Raw genomic sequence first — 20,736 nt, forward strand, 5'->3', positions numbered from 1 at the left:
ACATAAGCACATCTGTTTCTGCTGCTTATGTAAACTGCTGTAAGTAGGCATGTCGTGACTAACTGCTTGTACTTCCTCTCCATTCTAGGAGACTTTATTTCATCAGTCAGTTTCTGTAAATGAATTGCGAAAACTCTCTTTTAATTTAAGCAGCACAGTATACTAAAATGCACACACCACAATGGGCTCAAATCCACTGGCCTCCAGAAAAGCCTATCCTAGTTGCTCAGTTCATCAGTAAACATCCTAAATAAGGCTCTAATTCAGAATATGCAAACAAGATCAAGGGAGGGAGGTGTTTCTTTTTTCTTCCTGATCTCTTCGTCTTCTCTTCTTTTGAGAGGCACAGACAGTATAACTTGAGCCTCATATGAGTACAGCTTGCTGCTGTGCCTGTGAGTGGGAGGAGACAACCTGTGGAGAGTTCAGTGGGGCCAAGCTCCCACTGTAATGCATTTGTATTAAATACTAAACAAATGAAAATATTTCCTACCTTGTGCCTCGACATTAACTGCTAACTGATACATTCTGTGATTAGAAACAACACTGCCCTGTGCTACAAGATAGAAATGCAAAGCACGACAGCGCCAACTTTCCATTAAAACTCAAAAAGTAGCTAAAGCACAAAGCAAGTCTCTTTGCTGGTGTGACATAGCTTCCTTAACTCTCTTTTTCACTTTATAAACTTACCTCAGAACTGCTCAGAGAAATAAAGTAATGTTATTCCCCTGAGGAGAAGGCTGATCTCTAAAACCTCACTGCATATGACTCGGGTGTTTTCTGGTTGTGTAATGCTGTGGGAATCCCCTTCAGTCAGCAGCAGAGCTTTTCCCCGTGGTGGCACTGAACTAATAGTGCTCATCTATCTTGCTGACAGAGTTGCCGATTTCTGCGAGATGATGAAGAATATCAGGCTCAGCAAAGAGCTGGTGAGAAGTCTGACTCCTCACGGTGCTGGCCTGGAAAACCCGTGCCCACGTGCCTACCTTACCGTGGGCCTCATCAGGCCCCCACTGCCAGAGTCACCAGAATACCAAGTTTGCAGGGCCATATGCAAACTCCAGCATTTCTGACACTCCCGGAGGCCGGAGCAGGGTGCAGGCACTGCTGGCTAGTTGTGGGTGCTCATGTCTCCTTGCAGAGTGAAGCCTGCTCTACCCAGCATTTCCTTCTGAGCGCGGGCATCGCTGTAGTCCAACCGCCATGAGGCCGGCTGGCTGCGTGGCAGCTTGCGCACGCTTTTTCTCCCAGTTGCCTTCCTGGCTCCTCTTTCCCAGTTTTGGATTCTTTTTTCCTTTCCTCTCCCTCACTTTTTTCAAGGGGAAGCACCAGGAATGGATCCTGCAGCAGCTGGAGGAACACAAATGCAGTTGGGAGAGCAGAACAGATACGGGTGCTAAAGAACGACTGACAGGGAAAGAGAGCTGTCGCGTGGGGGACCAAGACTGAGGTGGCTGTGTCAAGGGACAACCAAAAGAGAATAAACATATGTTTATCAGCCCTTTAGCACCACCCCAAATCACCTCTTTCCATGCATTTGTGAGTGGATAAAATATTTGTCCACTCTCTCATACATTCAAAGACAGAGGCTGGTATATACGGGATGTCTGAACGCAAAAGTGCAATATAATCTTTATCTCCAGTATCAAGACAGTAGGACCATTTTTTTAATCTTGTGACTTGTTTTTAACTTTTCAACTATTTCATGGCAGCACCTCTGCCATTGCAGGTTGTGAATAAGAGCATGGGAAGACAAAGAGATTGATGTCTTCATCCATCTGCTGTGCAATGATGTTTCCCATTACAAACCCCTTGTGAATAGAAGTGGGCTGCAGAAGTCTTAGTCTGTCAGGTGCTGGGGACCAGAACATTTTAGTTATTGAAAGTCCCAGAGGGAGTGGAACTTTTAAGAGAACCAAGATACCTTGCTGAATTGGAGATGCCCTTTTACAGGTCTAAATACCTTTCCATCTACCTCCAAAAGGACACAGTTTGCAGCTGAGAGTCCAGATCATTCCAGCTTTCTCCCACAAGTTAGTAGAGCTACCACAGCATATTTTGCAGGGGGAGGCTTTGTGTCTGAACAAACCAGTATGGTTTTCCTCTAAGATGTCCTTTTTTTTTCCCCTCCCCATATTAGGCCAATATATCAAATAACTCAATTACATTTCTCTTCCAGGAAGATGATTAAAAATCCTGTCAGCAGATACCATGAGTTGGAAGTAAAGAGGTAAAAGTTTGAAGAGCTAGCTTTTGTCAAAACAAGTCTTTAATTTGTTTAAGGCTTGCTGAAGTATAGTTTGAATAGGAGTGGTCTTTCTTTTGTGTGTTTACTTTTGTTTCCTGTTCTCGGTACATTTATGTTGTTTCTTGCACATTAATGACATACCTTGCAAGCATCTGTAAGTTCATGCAACTCAAAACATTGGCAGAATAGGTACCATAGATAAATTCCAGTGCCTGTTAAAAATTTTCAGTCATTTACATATTGGAGAGGAGGGGAGATTCTTCTTTTTTATCTTCTTCCTTTTTTTTTTTTTTGGTTTCTTAACTGACTTAGGCATGGTTCTTTACATGAGATGCCTACAAGAGGGGTAATGGAGGAACACAAGGAAGGTGGTTGATTTCCCTCTTAGACCACTGTGGTTCCAAAATTGTTCACCTATCAATCATGACCTGATGTATGAGGTGTCCCTGAGTCCTACAATGGATGCATTTCACCTCTATCTATGTGTTATTTCTGGAGAAATTGCTTATGTTTTGTGGATTCCAATTTTTTTCAAGATTCGGTGCCAGAAATTTGGCTGCAGGAAAATGATTGCCTTGATGTTGATTAGCTGTCTTCTTATGGGTGAGTTGGTTTCAGCATCCACATATAATAACTGGCAAGGCTGGGATTTTAAAGTAGCAAATAGTTTGCATTAGTGAAATACACCCAAAATACTTACTATGTCAATCTACCGCAGTTATGTGCCATCATGAATTTTCTTTTTTTCGACACATAAGACTTTTCAGTGATTTTAAGAGTCTGTAACTTGCAGTGACAGATGGAGCTATTTCTCCTCTGAAATGTATTTCCTTCTGCCTTCTCTTGCTACCTTTCACTTTCTCATGTTGATAGCTTTTACTGAGGGAAAGGGACCAGCAAGAAAAAATAATTTATCCCTTACTTTCTAGTTTGACATTAGCTTTGCTTTTTGCTCCCTAAGCTCAAAGAAAATAAAGCAATACAGAATCATAGAATCACAGAATCATTAAGGTTGAAAAAGACCTCTAAGATCATCAAGTCCAACTGTCAACCCAACACCACCATGCCCACTAAACTAGGTCCCAAAGTGCCACGTCAACATGTTTTTTGAACACTTCCAGGGATGGTGACTCCACCACTTCCCTGGGCAGCCTGTTCCAATGCTTGACCACTCTTTCAGTAAAGAAATTTTTCCTCATATCAAATTTAAACCTCCCCTGGCGCAACTTGAGGTCATTTCCTCTCATCCTATCACTAGTTACTTGGGAGAAGACACCAACACCCACCTTGCTACAACCCCCTTTCAGGTAGTTGTAGAGAGTGATAAGATCTCCCCTCAGCCTCCTCTTCTCCAGATTGAACAATCCCAGTTCCCTCAGCCGCTCCACATAAGACAAGTGCTCCAGACCCCTCACCAGCTTCGTTGCCCTTCTCTGGACACACTCCAGCACCTCAATGTCCTTCTTGTAGTGAGGGGCCCAAAACTGAACACAGGATTCGAGGTGCGGCCTCACCAGTGCCGAGTACAGGGGCACGATCACTTCCCTACTCCTGCTGGCCACACTAGTTCTGATACAGCCCAGGTTGCTGGTGGCCTTCTTGGGCACCTGGGCATGCTGCTGGCTCATGTCCAGCCAGCTGTCCACCAGCACCCCCAGGTCCTTTTCTGCCGGGCAGCTCTCCAGCCACTCCTCCTCAAGCCTGTAGCCTTGCATGGGGTTGTTGTGACCCAAGTGCAGGACCCAGCACTTGGCTTTGTTAAACCTCATACAGTTGACCTCGGCCCATCCAGCCTGTCCAGATCCCTCTGCAGAGCCCTCCTACCCTCCAGCAGATCAACACTCCCACCCAACTTGGTGTCATCTGCAAACTTACTGAGGGAGCACTCGATCCCCTCATCCAGATCATCCATAAAGATATTGAACACGACCAGCCCCAAAACTGAGCCCTGGGGAACACGGCTTGTGACTGGCTGCCAACTGGATTTAACTCCATTCACCATAACTGTCTGGGCTTGGCTGTCCAGCCAGTTTTTTACCCAGCAAAGATATACATAATTATTTCTGAACTCCTGTAGGTTCTACTGATTTCCTGGGTTAATTAATATTTTTTTCCTTTTGGAGCTGATTGATAGGATTGAGAACTGGAGCATTGGCTCCAGTTCTCTCTTCTCTCCATCTTCATTAGCTCATTATTTATTCTCAGTTCTCTCCTCTCTCTCCATCTCCCCTTAAACTACCAGTTTTAAGAAGTCATCCATCATGCACTGATGGTGAAAACGACAGATTTCATTAATGTCTTTTCATGAAGTCACAACAGTCATTTTGAGTTCCCTCCTAACAGCCTGCTAGACTGTAAGAGAGTCATTTCTTGGTCTTTGACTTAATAGGAAGCTCCAGGTAAGAGAGAGATCAGCTGGAGCAAAACCAAAAACTGGCAAAAGTTTCCTGTCTGGTCTGGCAAAGGGAAAACACACATGATCTGTTACGGGATTTCTCTAACAATTACAGTAAATATGTGCCTTTCAGTGCAAGGGTAGAGGGAAACCCCATTTCAGAATTCATGTTTTGAGTTGTGGTTTAATATATCTAAGTTTCCTCTGTGAATCAGAATCTTATTAATGCAGGAATTAGAGATGCCACTAAAATTAACATGCCTTTTGGACATGCCATTTTGTTATTTAAGTTAGAAATTGCCAATGGCTTTCCCTGCTACCTGCTTGGCTACCTGCCACCAGAAATGCTCCACAAGTCGCGCTAACAGTGTGTCACTGAAATTCCTCCACTGGCTTCAGCCTTCATTATTAAAGGATCTGTGTCTCAGCACAGGCCTGGCACTGGGGAAATCCCAAAGTGAAGCTTGTGGAGCGGAGGGTTTCAGTAGAAGAGTGCTGCTTGACCGAGAGAGCTGAGTCACTCTTCCCAGAAGGGTTCAAAAAGAGGTCAGACACACTAACTGCAGAGAAAATGGGCTCAGTCTACAACTGAATGACTTTAATCTCTGCCATCCCCCTCTACCCCATCTTATTTTCACAATCAACCAACCAGTCAGCTTTTCAGCATTGGCTTTTTTTTCCCCCTTTTGTTTATACTCCTTTGTAGCTATTATCATTTGCATCAGTGTTAAAAAAGGCTTTCAGTGAGATCCTGGCCTGTTTTATTACTGCACTTCCTGCAAAAGGAGGATCTTTGGTCTGAAAGCTTGCAATTTATAACAGCAGGCCATGCGGGGCTAAGAGAAAGGGAGGAATCTCTCTTTTGATTGAGGAAGAGCCGAATTACAGTGAAATCAAGTGATTCATCTGAGCACACTTGGATGCCAAAGCTGCCCAGCCCTTTGACCTCACGCTCTGAATGCAAGGTACTCTTGCTGTACTTGCCTGCTTTTCTTTTGTTGGAAATCTGATGGCAGCCGTGTAAACTTTGCTCACGGAGCCTTCAAGCGGCCAAACATCACCTCTATTAATATTAAAGATGTTTTAAGCACCCTAACTCTGCAGGGTTTCCTCTGTTGGCAGTCCTACCAGCCATAGTTATGCTGACTTCCCAGTCTAGTACTAATAAAACGTATTTTCTCTCTGAAGTATTTGAGTATTTTGACTTTGTTTGGGAGATGTATGAAATACTCCTCCGCTTTATGGTGCTTTTAAACTAAAGTACTGCCGAAGCTTTAAAAAACAACTGATCCCTGCCTAGTGAATGTTTAAAAACACTTGTTCTATTAAAATAGTAATCATCTGGGGGGAATGTTGCCCCCTCCCCAGCATCACCTCCAGGTTTTTTGGTCGCCATACTGTGTAATCAAAAGCATCAGTTACGTTACCAGGTATGTGGTTAGGCCTAACCGCGGGTTGGTGTTCGCTAGATGCGGCCAGAGAAAGCTGGGGAACTTTTTAACCGCTTAATGGCGAGGTTTTCTCACATCGACCGCATGCCAGGAACTCGCACGCGACCCTCGGGGCCTGGGAGCGCGTCCACGCCGCGTGCGGTGCCGACTGCAGGGCCTCCTCCGTGGGCGCCGGGCAGGGGCGGGCACACGCTTGAGGGGAACGCCCCCGGCCGACCCCTGTCCTCGGCAAATGGCGCCCGCGGCTACCCCGGCCTGCCTCAGCGCTGCAGGCGCGGCCGAGGGCGGGCTCTGCCTCTCCGTAGGCGGGGGTGGAGGCGGAGCGGGGCCGAGAGGCAGCGGCCCCCCCACCCCCGCTCTCCCCAGCCAGCAGCAGCCGCCGGGGCCGGGCCGTGGGCGTGAGGCGGCCCCGCTGAGGCCTGCCCGCCGCCGGCCCCGCTTCTCAGGGACTGGCGAGCAGCCGCTGCCACAAGCGGGGCCGGGCGGCGGGGCGCTGCCAGCCGGGCCATGCCGTGTCGGGTGCCGCTCCTCTCCTTCCTCTTCCTCTTCCTCCTCCTGGGCTCGGTCCGGGCCTGGGGCGCAGGTGGGTGCAGCGGGGCTCGGGGTTCGCTGCGGTGCTGGCCGGCGGCGCGTGGCTGCAGGCTGCCGCCCGGCCTGCGCCTCTCCGTGGGCCTCTTCCCCGGCGGGCTTCCGGCCCCGAGGGCGACGAGAGCCTGTGGAGCTGAGGGCCTGGGCTGTGGCAGCCTTGGCGGGGGAGAGCGCGGCAGTGCCTCTCGGCCCGTTCCCGGCCCGAGGCTGGCTCTGTGGTGGTGTGGCCCCAGAGAGAGTGGCTAAAACCTGCACGGGTTCAGCCTTGAGGGGATTGATACGGTGTAAGTCTCTAGTTTGTGATGTGGCACCCGTTCAACAGCTGTACTTCAGCCTCCTCCGTTTAATTTTGTGAATTGACGGTTTAGGTAGGATTGGCTTTAGACTTCCATGTAAATGTTTTGCCATAAGGGGGGGAGGCTTTGCTCCTCAGGTCGAGTTACAGCTCAGCAGTATAATCCTGGCTTCAGGTGTGGAAGAGCTGCTGTGACATGTCTTGAATGCACAAGACATATGCAGACTTCATACATACAGCGCAGCCCTTACTCAGGCATGAGGGTACCTCTGTGAATTCAGCACATCTGCCGTCATGTTTTCTCGTGTTCATCCAGGCATGGCTGGCCAGCCTGTGACTGGTGAGCCCCATGGGGCTCTCCAGCTGTTTGGGGGCAGCTTCCATTTCCAGGCCTGCAGTCTGTGGCTGGGCTTGGGAGTCCAAATGCCCGTGGGTGGCTTGAGGCGAGCTGGGGAGACCCGGCAGCAGTGGGATTTCCCAGGGAGCTGTTCTGGTGTTCTGCTTGTGTTTAGGGCCTCCTTCCCCTCTGTGCTCCTTCTTGTAGGCATGGTGCGTTGCACTTCTGATGCAAAAGGAAATGCTACATGTTAAAACCTGAGCCGAAAGAATAGCCAGCTGTTGTCACCTGTCCCCACCTGGCCACACACTTCTGCTGTTCAACTTTTGCAGGCTTTGATGGTGGTCTGACAATATGAAAAGCCAGTTTGGTACACTAGGACAGCAAAAGTCCATCCAAAACACCCCAGACTTCTTTTTTGCCATTTCGCAAAATGATGTGTTCTAAGGCTGATGCAGGGGAAGGGATCAGGAATCTTGCAGCAGCAGACACAGAGGCTGTGAAACTGATGGCTAGGCCAAGCTGAGCTGCTTTCACTCATTGTAATTTGTGGCTTTACACTCTGCTATGTGAAAGCTTTGACCTGAGGCTTGAAGAGTCAGGAAGTCTCTGCATCAGGAAAAAGCAATCTGAGCATTGTTTTGCAGATGCTTTAAAAGAACTGGTTCAGAGAGACCGTTTTCCAGATGGAGAGAAAGGACAAGACATTTCTGCCTGTCTCTGGCTAAGGTAGTTCGGGTTTTTCTAGAGTACTTGCATATGTAGGTGCTTTTTCCTCAAGTGTGCATTTTGTTACTTTGGGTCATGCAAACTAAAGATCATTAAGGAGCTCAGTGTGTGATTTCAGAAATTTAAGTTAAGTCATCTAACCTAAATACAAATGTGTTCCCTTGGTGTGCTACAAAACCAGCTCCTCGGTGCAGTAGTAAGTGCCTTGCGGCATGCAACACCCTGATGTTCAACTACAGAGCCGTAGATTTGATAACTTCTTCAGTGTTTTTGAAGCTGTTAAGGGAGTCCAGATTGAGGAGAAGATAAACCAGCGGGCCACGTCCTTCCTTGTTTTTTCTTTTTGCTTTATTTTTTTTAAGAGGGAGAGGAAAAAAAAAGCTAGTGCTTGTGTTTCATTCTGACAGCTTGCTTGAATTTTGTAAAATTAGTTTGTATCAGATGTCTGAGTGCACAGATTACTGATGGTGTGAGATACCTTGCCACATGCCAGACCAGCAGTGAGAGTGCAAGAAAGAATGAAGAAAAGGTTACTTAGCGACCTTTAAAATACGTGAGTGATTAATAGTTTAGGTAGCGTTTGTAACTGTAAGGAATCTCAAACAGGTTTGCAATGCTGAAGGATCCATCCGTAACCTATGGCAATGTGTGTTTACTGAAAAGCACTACTCAAAAGTTACGGCTGAGAAACTAGTATCATACCTAATTAAAACTTTGAAAGCTTAAATAGTTATTTTGTATTTTGGACTTAGGGTTTAAGGCAACTTTATGAAGATTGGTGTTGTCTCTTTCCTGTACATGGATGATGTTAAGAGCCTGTCATGACATCTGTTCTGAAAGACAGCACTGTCAGCATCAGTGTGCTGTCTGGTGCTGTGTAACAAAAAGATGTAGAAATCGAAAAGAAAAAACTCTATCCCCATATTCCCAAAGAAGGCCAGGGCTGGAATTTAGCTTAAGTGCTTGATCTTCTGATCTTATTTATGTAAAAATAAACAAACAGTATCTTAGGAGACTATTGTCTTAGAATGAAAAATGGAAATTTTATCGCGTGCAATGTCATATCACGGTCATCTTTGAGCTTAGGACCTGTTGACCCAGTATGTTTAATGGCGTAAGGGATCACTACATGGACAAATACTAGTCAAGTGTGGTAGGAAAACCTTTCTTCCTCTTTGGACAGGTAGGCAGTGAAGCTGTTGCCCAGCAAGCATGTGCAGGCTCTGTCCTTGGAGGTTTCAGGACCTGCCTGGAGAAGGCCCTGAGCAGGCTGGCCTGATGCCAGAGCTGGCCCTGCTCGGGCAAGAGCTTGGACTGGAGACCTCCGAGGGCCCTGCCAGCCTGAGTGACTGCAAGTGCTGTGGTTAAAGTTGTGAGGCTTTTCTGGTTTTAAAGGCGTTTGATAACTGTGTTTTCCTGTCTTCCTCGCGTCAGCCTGCTTGTGGTAATCTTAGTCTCTTTCTTTTGGCTATCCCAATTCCTTGTCCTTGGTCTCCTTGCCTTTCAGTGTGTTTTGGTTCTCCAGCCTGCTGTTTTGCCCTGTTTGCCAGCTAACATCTCCGTCCAGCTGCTACCCTGCTTGTTTGCCTTTCTTTACTTCACCCGCCCCCATTTCCCCCAGGCCTTTGTTCTCTGCCTTTTGCTCGGCTGCCTTCCCTCCACTTGGCTTTTCTACCCCTCTGCCCCCAGCTCAGTGCCTGGCCTGTGGCCCTGCTCCAGTCTCAACAGAAGGCTTCTTCCTCCACTCTGCTTGGGCCAGCAGGGAAGCGGCTCTTCTCCTGTACTAGGGACACAACTGTTTGCTCTCCGCTTCCATGTTGCTCGCTGCCTGACAAGCTTCTCAAGAGCGCTTGCAGTCTTCATTCACCCCCAGAAGTTCATAGTGTCACCACATTTGGATGGACATTCCTACTAGCAGAAGGCACACCTCTAACAGAGGTTTGTGTCCTTTTCTATGTTGTGGAATCTTTTTCAAAATTGACAAAACTTTAGGCTTGCAAGTGGACTGGTGCGCTATGTGTTTGTGAATATTTTAAGTATGAGAAGGTTTTTTGGGGTTTTTTTTCACTTGTTTTCCTGGAAAGTTTCAGTGAAGTGAACTCAGCATTTTCGAACAAATTACCAGGAGGCAGATGGTCCGGAAAAATGTGTTCTGAGTTGTTAACACGGTAAAATGTGAGATGCAGACAATTGAAATAGATGAACTTTTGTAATAACAAGTGGCAGTGGACCTTAATTTATAGCTTTGTGGGGCACCTGGGTGGGGTTTATTGTTTTGTGCTGGGCTTGGTACTTTCAGTGCTGTATTCTATATGGAATAAATAAAAGCAGGAAGTTGCAGTTAGGTGCTTTGGGGATAGCAGGGATTTAAACATATTGGTAGTAGTGCACCTAGAAATGGAATGAGGAGGAGGAATGGTTTTGCTTGCAAAGCAGTGAAAATGTAATAATATATGGTGGTGGACTTTGGAGACCAAAAGTTAGTTACTGTGTACTTGAATGTTTCAATAATTATTTTTATTCCTCTTTTTACTTTAGAATTTTCTCCCCATTTACCGGCACCAAAGAATGTGATGATTTATTCCTATAACTTCCATAGTTTGCTGAGGTGGTCTCCTGTTGAAGTGGATGGAGGCTTGGTGTCATATACAGTCCATTTTAAAACGTAAGTAAATAGTTCTAAAAACAACCAAACTAATTTTGCTCTAATCCAGCAACACAATTAAGAAAAAAAAACACCTCCCAAAAAAACCCTAAAAATGAATAAACACAGAAATAAAAGAATGAGTTGTCTATTACAGATGCTTTTATGTATATCCAAAAGCAGTTTCTGAAGACTGACAATCTCTTAGTCTGTGATATGTCCACTAAACTGATAAAAGATTGAACAGCATAGTTTCCTGTATAATTTCAGCCTTACCAAATTCTCTCTCACTAATTTAAATTTTTCCCAGATACTGGGGAGATGGAGGTGCTGAAAGGACTGTAGAATTAAACCCGCATGAAAGCGGTAGTTTAGTTACAAAAAATTGCCCAGGTGGGAGGGATTGTAACTTAGGTAGTTGCACTGTTCTGCTGATGCTTTTTATCCTTTGTTTTGCATTGCAGAGGGGCCTTTAACGAGTGGGATGAGATGAACTGCACCCGTATTGCTCAGACTGAATGCAGTTTCCCCTCGTCACTTAGGGAGCGGCGCTGGACTGTTGTTTTGCGCGTGAGGGCTGAGCTAGGGCAAGTGACTTCTGACTGGGTGGAAACAGATCCATTTGTGGCAGAGAGAAACAGTAAGTGCTGTTTATGATTTCAGTCTCTCTCAAAGGAAATTTCTTTGGAAAAAAGTGTGTCTGTTCTAGACCTTTTTTGTCTTTATTATGTACAACAGCCATGTGAGAGAATTGTAGGTGTTTGGTTAACAAAGACTACGAGGCCTCAGTGCATCACTAGGAATTTCATACTACTTAGTCCTTTTGTAGTGGGGTTAGCAGTACGCTCTTTCAACAGGTATCGAAAGAGAAACAGATGAGCTTCCTTGGGTAGTTGAGCCTTATAAGAGCTACGACATACATTCTTAGTTTTCCATTTTCTTATTTTCCCACTTACCACTGCCACATGCACACATACACTCCGTTGATTTGTGGTAGTCTGAGTACAAACTGCCTGTTTCTATTGAACAGATCCCTCTTCTAATAAATGTGAACTGTCCTCACTACAGTGTAGAGGGGTCAAGGGCACACTTTAAATCAGTTGACTGTTAGAATGAGCGTGTTGTTGTTCTTTACAAGATCTGCTCTTTGCCTTGCTGTGATTGGTTTCAGGATTAGAAGAAAGTAAACGTTGAGTTTAAAAATACCTCTGAAATGATAATGAAGCAGAGGAATGGATTTATTAACTTTTTAGTTCAAGTTCTCCCATACCTTGTGAGGAGCAGTGGTGGTCCATGCTGCAAAGAGTATGATACTTTCCCCGATGTTCAGTTCTAAATCTTGGATTTTCTCTAGTAGTAAAGAGTGTGGGGGTGAGGAATTGCCTGAGTCCTGCATTGAAGTTTACAACTGACGTGTCCATAGCTTGTGACGCAGCATTATTTAAGAGTGGGAACCTTTGGGGGTTAGGAAAGCACTGGGCTAACAGGAATACAAGACAAAGCAGAGGCTTGGTGTGGGAGAGATGTTTGTGTGTCTGTTCCTTGGGGGAGCAAGAGGAACATTACATGATCATTCTCATGTGACTGACCTCAAGGTCAGTTCCTAGACGCCAAGACCATGAGCTACTCTGTTGCGTTGTTCTCTTCCTTTAATGTTTGGTTCAGTCCCACTCGAGAGGGGAGCTTCTGGAATTTGTGAGGGCACACAATAAGACATTTACAGTTGTACAGCAACAGGAAGTAGAAAGAAACTGAAATTTCTCCACCAATATAAAGATCATGGGTGCCAGTTTTGTTTAAAGTAACAGTGGACAGAGCAGGTTCTGCTTTGTTTTTGGAGATACAATAAGCAATGGTTGCATGCAAGGATTGACTTTTACTGTTAATAGCAGCTGCTAACTACTCTGATTGTGTGAGTGGATTTTTTGAGATCTTGGAGTGCTTTACAAATGCTGATAAGCTTAACTGGTGGAAGAAGTCAAGATACAACACATAAATAACTAATGACCATATATGACCTGTGATCACACAAGTATGATAGTCTTCTGATTCACAAAATGAAGTCATCATCTTTACCCTATAGGACAGATGGAGACATCAAAGCAAGGAGGGAGAAACTAGTTATGCCTCTTCCAATCTATTGACCCAAACAGTATGTTTTTTAGAGAACACGGAGTATGTTGCTGGCTATTTGAAGAAAAAAAAAAAAAAGAGGAACAAAATTGTATCACCGTTAACTGCAGGGAAATTCAGATACATTCTAGTGATTATTTACTGAATTTCCAGGGAAAGCTAACAGGAATTGTCTAGTTTCACTTATGCTTTCAAGTCTTTTTCCTTAGAACTGTAATAAAGTAGATATCTTAAATGCATTAAGTAGACGAGAAAATGTTGTATTCCTTTTCTTGAGGAAAAAACTGTCAATATTTAGCATGTTTGCTGAGAGTATCTAATTAAAGCTGGAGACAGTATGATGAGCTGTTCCGCATCCCAGAGGTTCACTGCTTTTTCTGCGTTTGTTTTCAGCTACTGTAGGGCCCCCTAAACTGAACAGCGTGATTGTGAGCTCTGACTCGCTTCTCATGAGTGTCACACCCCCTTTTGGATCTGAAACAGGTGATGTTCTTGAATATCATGTGTCCTACTGGGAGAATGCAACAAGTACTACTAAAAAAGTAAGAATTCTCTCTAATTTATTTTGTTCATAATGCCTTTGTGACTAAGAGATATGAGTCATTGTCTCTCGGCAAAACAGCAGAAATGAAGGAAGAAAACGAAGGTCAGTTTTTTTCCTCTAGCAGTGAAGGTCATCAGTTGGTGTCTTGAAAAAAAGTTAATTTGCTCTTGGCACAAGTATTGCATGTATTACGAAACTTTCAAAAACATCTTTCTTCCTCCATATAACTCTCCAAAGGTTAAATCACATTGCAGATCAAGGGAGAGAATCCACAAAGTGTCAAAGGTAGCTTTAAAATGGCGTTTAGATTCCGAAGGTTGCTCAGGCGATTTGGAAGAGTCTGAAATATCCTTCCTCCTTTCCTGTGCTGGGCTTGTTTGTACTGGCAGCTTCAGTAACAGGCTGCTTTGGCCTGATAACTGCCTGTTCCTCGGGCAGAGAAAGGCAGAGTTATTAGAAATGTGCTGGACACAGCTGGGATGAGCTGTCCCTGTTTGTATTGAGACTTAGAGGTGTTGGTCTAGTTGTGTGCTTATGCTGCTGTCTGGGGCCCTGCTAGCTGTGTTCTTGACAGGCCAGCATTGCAGGGGAGGGATTAAGTTACACTTCAAAAAAAAAAAAACAAAACAAAAAAAAAAAAACAGAAGAGGAAGAAGATTCAACAGAATGTCATTCTGAAGTCAAGTGTTTAAAAAACAGAAGCAGAAAAAAATTATTTTAAAACCCTTTTTCTTCAAAGATGTTGCTATATCTGAAATGCCTCCATTTCCTTCCTCTATTGCACCAACATGTATTTTTCTTTCACACATAAAATACCTCCATGTTTGAGATTCAGGCAAGAAGTCACTCCTGTATGCTTCTGTAGGCTTCACTGAGGCTATTATCCTAGCCCCTTACAGCTTAAAAATTCCCAAAAGACTGTGGTGGCCGTGTGGAGTCTTTGTGCTGCTCGTCAGCTGCTTTCCCCTTCAGTAGAAGGAGCTGAGATGGTGGAAGCTCTTCATTGAACTACACTTCTGTCAGCCACCTCTGGTGGTGGAGGCACTTCTCGTGGCCTGTTTCTCCCTCCCCTTCCCACATTGCGCTTGCTGCCTGAGCTCTTAGAGAAGCTGTGTCAAAGCCTCCAGCAGCATATTGTGGATGAAATGAGACCTTGCATCAGTTTCCATGCCTCTGCTGTTCGTGCCCTTATAGATGGTTTTTAAATGGTCAGGCTTAATTTGATTTAAAAATAATGAAATTTCAAATGCATTCATGTACGAAAGTTGAAATATATTTCACTGCTTCTCTTGTTTAGGAAAGCTGAATTACAAAAAATAAAATCTCTGCTTTTAGAATGAGAAACTTAAATATGGGGAGGGCATTTGTGTTGAAGACAGGTCTGTTTTTTTACAGTAACAGCTATATATTTTTGTCTTTTAAACAGGAGACAAAGACGAGCAATACACTATTCAAAATTGAAAATCTAAAGGAATTGACACTTTATTGTTTTAGAATTCAAGTCAAACTGATGACGCATTCTGGTCTCCATTTACTTGGACTGCAAAGTGTCCCAGAGTGTTACAGAACTACAGTCAGTGGTATAAATCTGATTTTGTTACTTTTTGTATATAATGGGGTGAGTGTAGAACTTGAGTCTTAGATCATGTAACTGATCACTTACATACCCGTATTTGTCAGGAGTGCTAAGAGAGCACCACTGACAGTGGTTCACAATTGTCATTAACAGCAAAATAATGAGGAATTTTTTCAGTCGATAATTGAGGGTCTGTGTTGTACTCTTTCCCGTGTCCTTTTCCTTCATAAGTACTGCTATGGGTATTACTTTCTAGAAACATGCAAAGAAAGAAAATACAAATACGTGGTCTTTAGAGGAAGTCTGTGATGAAGGAGATGGCGTTACTCTTGTAAATCCTTTCCCTCAGCTACTGCCTTCTGCAGGACAGGGATGTCCCTCTCCTCTTTGACCTGCTTCCTTCTCTGCCATTTCGAGCTGTGTAGTTTTTGTACAAGAGAAGAGAGAGGGTGAGGGGAGGAGGGGGTATAACAGGGTTGTCCCTCTCTTCAATCTCGCCGTGCAACCACCAACACACAGGCACAACTGATCTTCAGCGTGCTTCGAACACTGGAAGACATGTAGATGAAACCTGCTTATGCAGTTTCTGAAGCCCGTAGGAGCTGAGCTCCCGGCTGGTATTGACTGAGTGCTTGATTGCAAGCCTCAGAGCTGCGGCGTTGGAGGCTGTGATGCTCCCTTTGCTGAAGGGAGGCGTATGCTCTGAAAGAGAAGCCCCTGGCGTTAATGGCCCTTGCTGACATGTTGAGGGTGGAAGGACAGATGGCATTCCCCTGCCTGCCCTCTGCCCGCCAGCAGTGATTCCTCCAGCTCTGCGTTTGCCCTGTGAGCGTGTCAAGGAGAAGCTTGCCCTGGGCTGTGTGACTGAGGGGCAGAAGCTCTTGGGAGCTGGTGACTTCCATGTGGAATCGCAAAACAAGCTACTTGTTTAGAGTGCATCTATAGTAGGGTTGTGACCTTAGCCTTGGAAATTAAGCTTTGATTACCAAGTATAGTAACTTTTAGCTTGCTGTATATTGTTTTACACTTGATGATGTATAAATATGAACCTACCATATGTATATGGTGGTTTTCCCATGTTTTTTTATTTTTCTTTTTCAGAGGCAACCAGGGCTGGATATATTATACTAATATTTTTGTTGGTGTTACTTTTTGTAAATCTGGTAACAGTTGGTTTGTTTCTTCTGTGGAGACACCACAAAACAATAAAATACTGGTCTCGGCCACCTTTAGAAATCCCATCACACTTTGAAGAGGTAAGTGTAGACATCTTATTTTCTCGCCCCTGCTCCCCTCCCCCTGTAAAGACAGTGATAATCTTGGAGTGAATATGAACGGAGCTAGCTGTTCTGTAACAGAAATAGATACAAATAATTGTTGACTTAGTGTAAATTGTTACTTTTCTCATCTATCAATCAACTCCTACTTTATTGCTCTTTTACTCAACGGAATTATTTTTTTTTCTGCACTAAGATACAAATGCTGCTATAATCCTGTTACGAAACTGGAGTAAGATTCTCTGTTCCTTGACTATCCCTTGTCTACCCCTTTCTTGGCTTACCGAAGTCATCAGGCCTGAAACAGTTGCACGCTGTAAGCAAAAAGCTTTTGTGTGCTGCAGAACATTTACTTGGGACCTAAGTCTCTGATTAGAAATCAAATATGGAAAAGTGAGCACTGATCGTTTTAAGAGCAAGGACTGTCTTGAAGACGAAGGACTACCTAGGGGAATGTTCTTGGGCTTTTTCTTTTTTTTTCTTTTTCCTGTAGTTTTTGCAATACTCAGAAGTCATCCTGGGGCTTTTCTCCTCCTTGTAGCTCACACATTTCTGTATTAAATGATCTTGTTTCAGTCCTGTTCATCTTCCTCTTTTTAGTATTTAAACAGTAAGTAGTCTTTTAAGCAGTTCTTGATTGAAAAGTTCTTGTTCAGCATACATTCTGTATTTATAAAAGCTTGTATTTCTTTGCAGTTCTGTGAGGTGTATTTCTTTGTATGTGTCTGTGTGTCAGAGTAGTCCATAGTACTGTGGTAGCTCTGTGATTGTGGAGCTGTTTTTCTAAATTTATAGAAGTGTGGGTGACTGAACCCAGGCTTTCAGCAGAGTCCCGAATACATCATTTTCTCTCTTCTTGCTGCCTTAGCTACTGTTTCATGGGAGCTCAGTGGAGACAGCTGTATCGCATACCCAGGAAAGTGTATCTCGTGGGGGGGGGAAATCTTTGTACAGTGTACTGAAATAGTGCAGCATTTCATGCCAAGGGCTTGCAAGAATAGAGTCTATCATCATGTGTTCTGGAGTAATTGTATTAATCTGGAAAATATGCAGCAAAAGTAGATACTCTTGAACAACGGTGAGCCTGGTTTTGGGCAAAACACTGATAAGAAATTAAGGAAAATCAGTAAATGTCCAGAATTTTTAAAATATGTATTTCTAAAAGGGATCGACCAGCCTGAGGCTTCTCCTCTTAAAACACTTTCCATCAGTATTCTATACTGATTCTTTAAGGCAGTTTCATATGTACTCTTCTAGATTTTGAGAAAAATCACATGCTTCCCTGCTTTGCAGAAGAATCTCTGCTTCCACCATTTGAGTTACAGGGAGCAGTTTTACTGCAGAAACACCTTCACATAGCAAATCCAAACCAAGGCTCATTTATGTCTTGAATTTGCTAAAGTGGATGTATTTGAGGTTCCCATATGAAACATTCGTTTTAATACACCTGAAAAAATAATTCTGTTGCTCGTTGGTCTTGCTGTGATTACAGAGGAAGTGGTGCCTTAATTGAAACTAAGGTTAATTTTGTCCCATGATAGATGTGACTTGAGCTGTGGTCCTGTCTCAGCCAGCTCCTGGTACCTCCAGAACAAGCTTTCGGGTAAAACTACAAGCTACATCAGTCTTTTAACAATGTGAAGGTGTCTGTGTTCCAGGCATTTATTTTAACCATTTTTTAAATCAGGGAACGTGTGTTCAGTAGCAGGTTTTGGATTTTTTTGTTCAGTACGTGAAGTGGTAAATGGCTCCAATTCCCTGCGAAACACAACATCAGATTAATGATAAGGAGAGTATCCGGGGGTGGCAGGAGGAACAGAAAGCATTTTCTCTGGCCTGTGTTTTTCTTCTAATGCTCCTTTCTTTGATTAAGTTATCAGCTTTACAATGAATGCATGATTTTGGAGGAAGGGAGAGCAGAGGGGAAGTCAGAGAAGAATGCCACTAGAGTTTTCTGGTAACAATAAAGAGGCAATTGGACTTGCCCGACACTGAACAAACCAGAATCTTAGATCTCATTTTCTCCATCAGTGCTTTAGACAATCTGTCAGTTGCTAGAGTCCTGCAGTTGGAGGTTATGTCCCCAATACTGTAATAAAGAAGTGTTTTCTTCTGTGATTTGTTCTTAACTGGTAGGAATTTGCATGAACTGACATGAAAAGAGGAAATGGCCTCAAGTTGCACCAGGGGAGGTTTAGACTGGGTATTAGGAAAATTTTCTTTACTGGAAGAGTGGTCAAGCATGGGAACAGGCTGCCCAGGGAGGTGGTGGAGTCACCATCGCTGGAAGTGTTCAAAAAACGTGTAGACGTGGCACTTCAGGACATGGTTTAGTGGGTATGGTGGTGTTGGGTTGGTGGTTGGACTTGATGATCCTAAAGGTCTTTTCCAACCTTCATGATTCTGTGATTCTGTGAAAATTTATTTTAAAAAAAATAGGAAATTCAGGCTGCTTTAACCTACTTAAATGGAGGTTTGCACGATTGATTTTTGTAAATTTTTTTTTCCCCCCACAGAAATAAGGTACTTTTAATTTTCTCCTTGTTCAATGTATTTTCAAGGAAATCCAGAATAGAATATACATTTAGCAGCTTTCGCTGTGAATTCTGCTCTGAAGCAACTTGCTGTGCCCGTAGGTGGTGGTACCTGCCCTGTCTCTGTAACTTCCAATGCAACTGTGGATAGATGTCTAAACTGTTGTTTCTGGCTTTCTCCAGTATTTGAAGGACCCTAGCATGCCTGTTTTAGAGCTGTTCGACAATTACGCCGAGGAGGATCCCCATGATTCCTCATCCGTGGTATTTTGTGGAGAAGGAAGCCAAGCCTGTGGCAGCAGTTTGGATGGCCAAGCTCATTCACACAGCATTTCCAGCAACAGTGAAGTAACTTAAGCGGCGCCCTAGTGAGGATGCCTGTACCAAGTCTTTGCAGAGCCTCCTGCCCAGGGGCAGCGCGTGTGGCTACTGGCAGGACGGACAAAGAGCTCTGGACAAAATGCGGCTGCCTACAAAGCCCGAGTGAGATGTTGCTCCCTGAGGAATAGTGTGGACCCCGAGCCTTTGTTTAAGTGGCTTCTGCTGTGCTGCAGCAGGGACTCTGTTCTGCCAAAGAGACCTCACAGGTGGAATGTGAAAGGGGAATGAACACTAAATAATTGCCTGAAGACAGACAGTCTTATATTAACAATGCTTATATTAACAAACATCATAGTGAAGATTCCAGTTTGAAATTAAGTTTTGAGCTATAAAGGCACTTTATGGTAGGATGTAGTACAACCTAGAATTTTTCCAGTGAGTGAGTAATTGCACCATGAATTGCTTTTATAGTGGTTTTTGTTTTGTTGCCTTATCTGTGAAGTCTGTGTTAGCACTCAAGGTGTATTAGACCCAGCCCAGCATGCTTTTCTGAATCATCTTAAGCACATGCAGTCTTCTGTGGCAGCTTCTACCCTCCAGATAAAAATGGCAGTCTAAAAAGAAATTTTATAGTACTTTACTCTCCTGAGCATGAACCTGTGCCTCCTACCACATTCATGAGAAGCATTAATCTTCTGCTCCTGCAGTGAAACAATCATTCTTCATAGCAAAACAAACTTCTTTAAAGTAATTTTGCTCAGAATTTATATATCCTGTATCAGTAGTTATCAGACACTAAAATCTCTTGCTGGCTATCAGATTAGTCCTGCAAATGGCTAAAAGTTGACTGAGGGTTTTGAGTCCCTTAAATTGTTGTCTTCTGCTTTATGTCTCACATCACAAGCCTGTGGGGTCTAGAAGGGGTCTAGAAGGTGTCTTAATAAAGCACAAAGAACGAATAAACCACTTCTGTACTAAAAAGATTGGTTTTATTTGTTTGACATGTTTCCTGGGTTTGATACAAGTTGTTTAAGAAAAATATGCTTGTTTATTTGCAAATGACTTGAGTTACTTAGGTCTGTTAATGAAGCTGGTCACTGTGACAGCTGGGGGTTATTTGAGGTAATGCTGTTCCACCCCTTTCAGGAATCCACAAGACTAAGATGAAAAATTAGTAACATTTTTCCCAAAAGCTTCATGAGGTTGTTTCCTCAAAGCACTAATCTAATTGCTTCTGATTAAGCAACATGCCAAGACAATGTAATTCCCTGAAGACTTAGTCATACTTCAAATCTGGTAAGAATTTTCAAGTCCGTCACAAGCTGCGTAATATCTGCTTTTGGGTTCATCTGTGTTCTTTATATATACTGTGCTGTCAACAAATGAAGAACCAAAAAGAACCACCTAGATGCATAACAGAGGACATGGATGAGAAGGTGTTTAAAGTAGCTCCTGTGAGTATTCCACATTACAGCTTACAATTTTCTAAATAAGCAAGCCCTGTGCTAGGCTTCTGTTAGAGATAGTTGTTACTAGGTATTTCTTACAGTTATGCAAATAGGCCAAAGAAACCTTTTGTTAAGAGTAACTAACTCAAGGGTTATCTTCACAGCTGCCACTGGTTAGCACTACCTAAAATGAGCCATCCCTAGCCACCTGTGCTG

General features: G+C 43.8%; 1 protein-coding gene across 1 annotated transcript; it reads left to right on the forward strand.

Moving 5' to 3' along the window:
* Positions 1-6,498: 6,498 nt before the first annotated feature.
* IFNGR2 (interferon gamma receptor 2) lies at positions 6,499-19,108 on the forward strand (the record flags this gene model as incomplete). The annotated part of the gene is made up of 7 exons (XM_082014056.1): positions 6,499-6,677; positions 10,582-10,708; positions 11,152-11,327; positions 13,214-13,362; positions 14,791-14,944; positions 16,042-16,196; positions 18,935-19,108. Exons 1-7 carry the CDS (start codon positions 6,602-6,604, stop codon positions 19,106-19,108), a joined length of 1,011 nt encoding a protein of 336 aa, XP_081870182.1. The 5' UTR covers positions 6,499-6,601.
* Between the last annotated feature and the right edge of the window lie 1,628 nt (positions 19,109-20,736).

The sequence above is a fragment of the Phaethon aethereus genome (genome assembly GCF_964289735.1).
Source record: "Phaethon aethereus genome assembly, chromosome: 1".
Classification (NCBI taxonomy): domain Eukaryota; kingdom Metazoa; phylum Chordata; class Aves; order Phaethontiformes; family Phaethontidae; genus Phaethon; species Phaethon aethereus.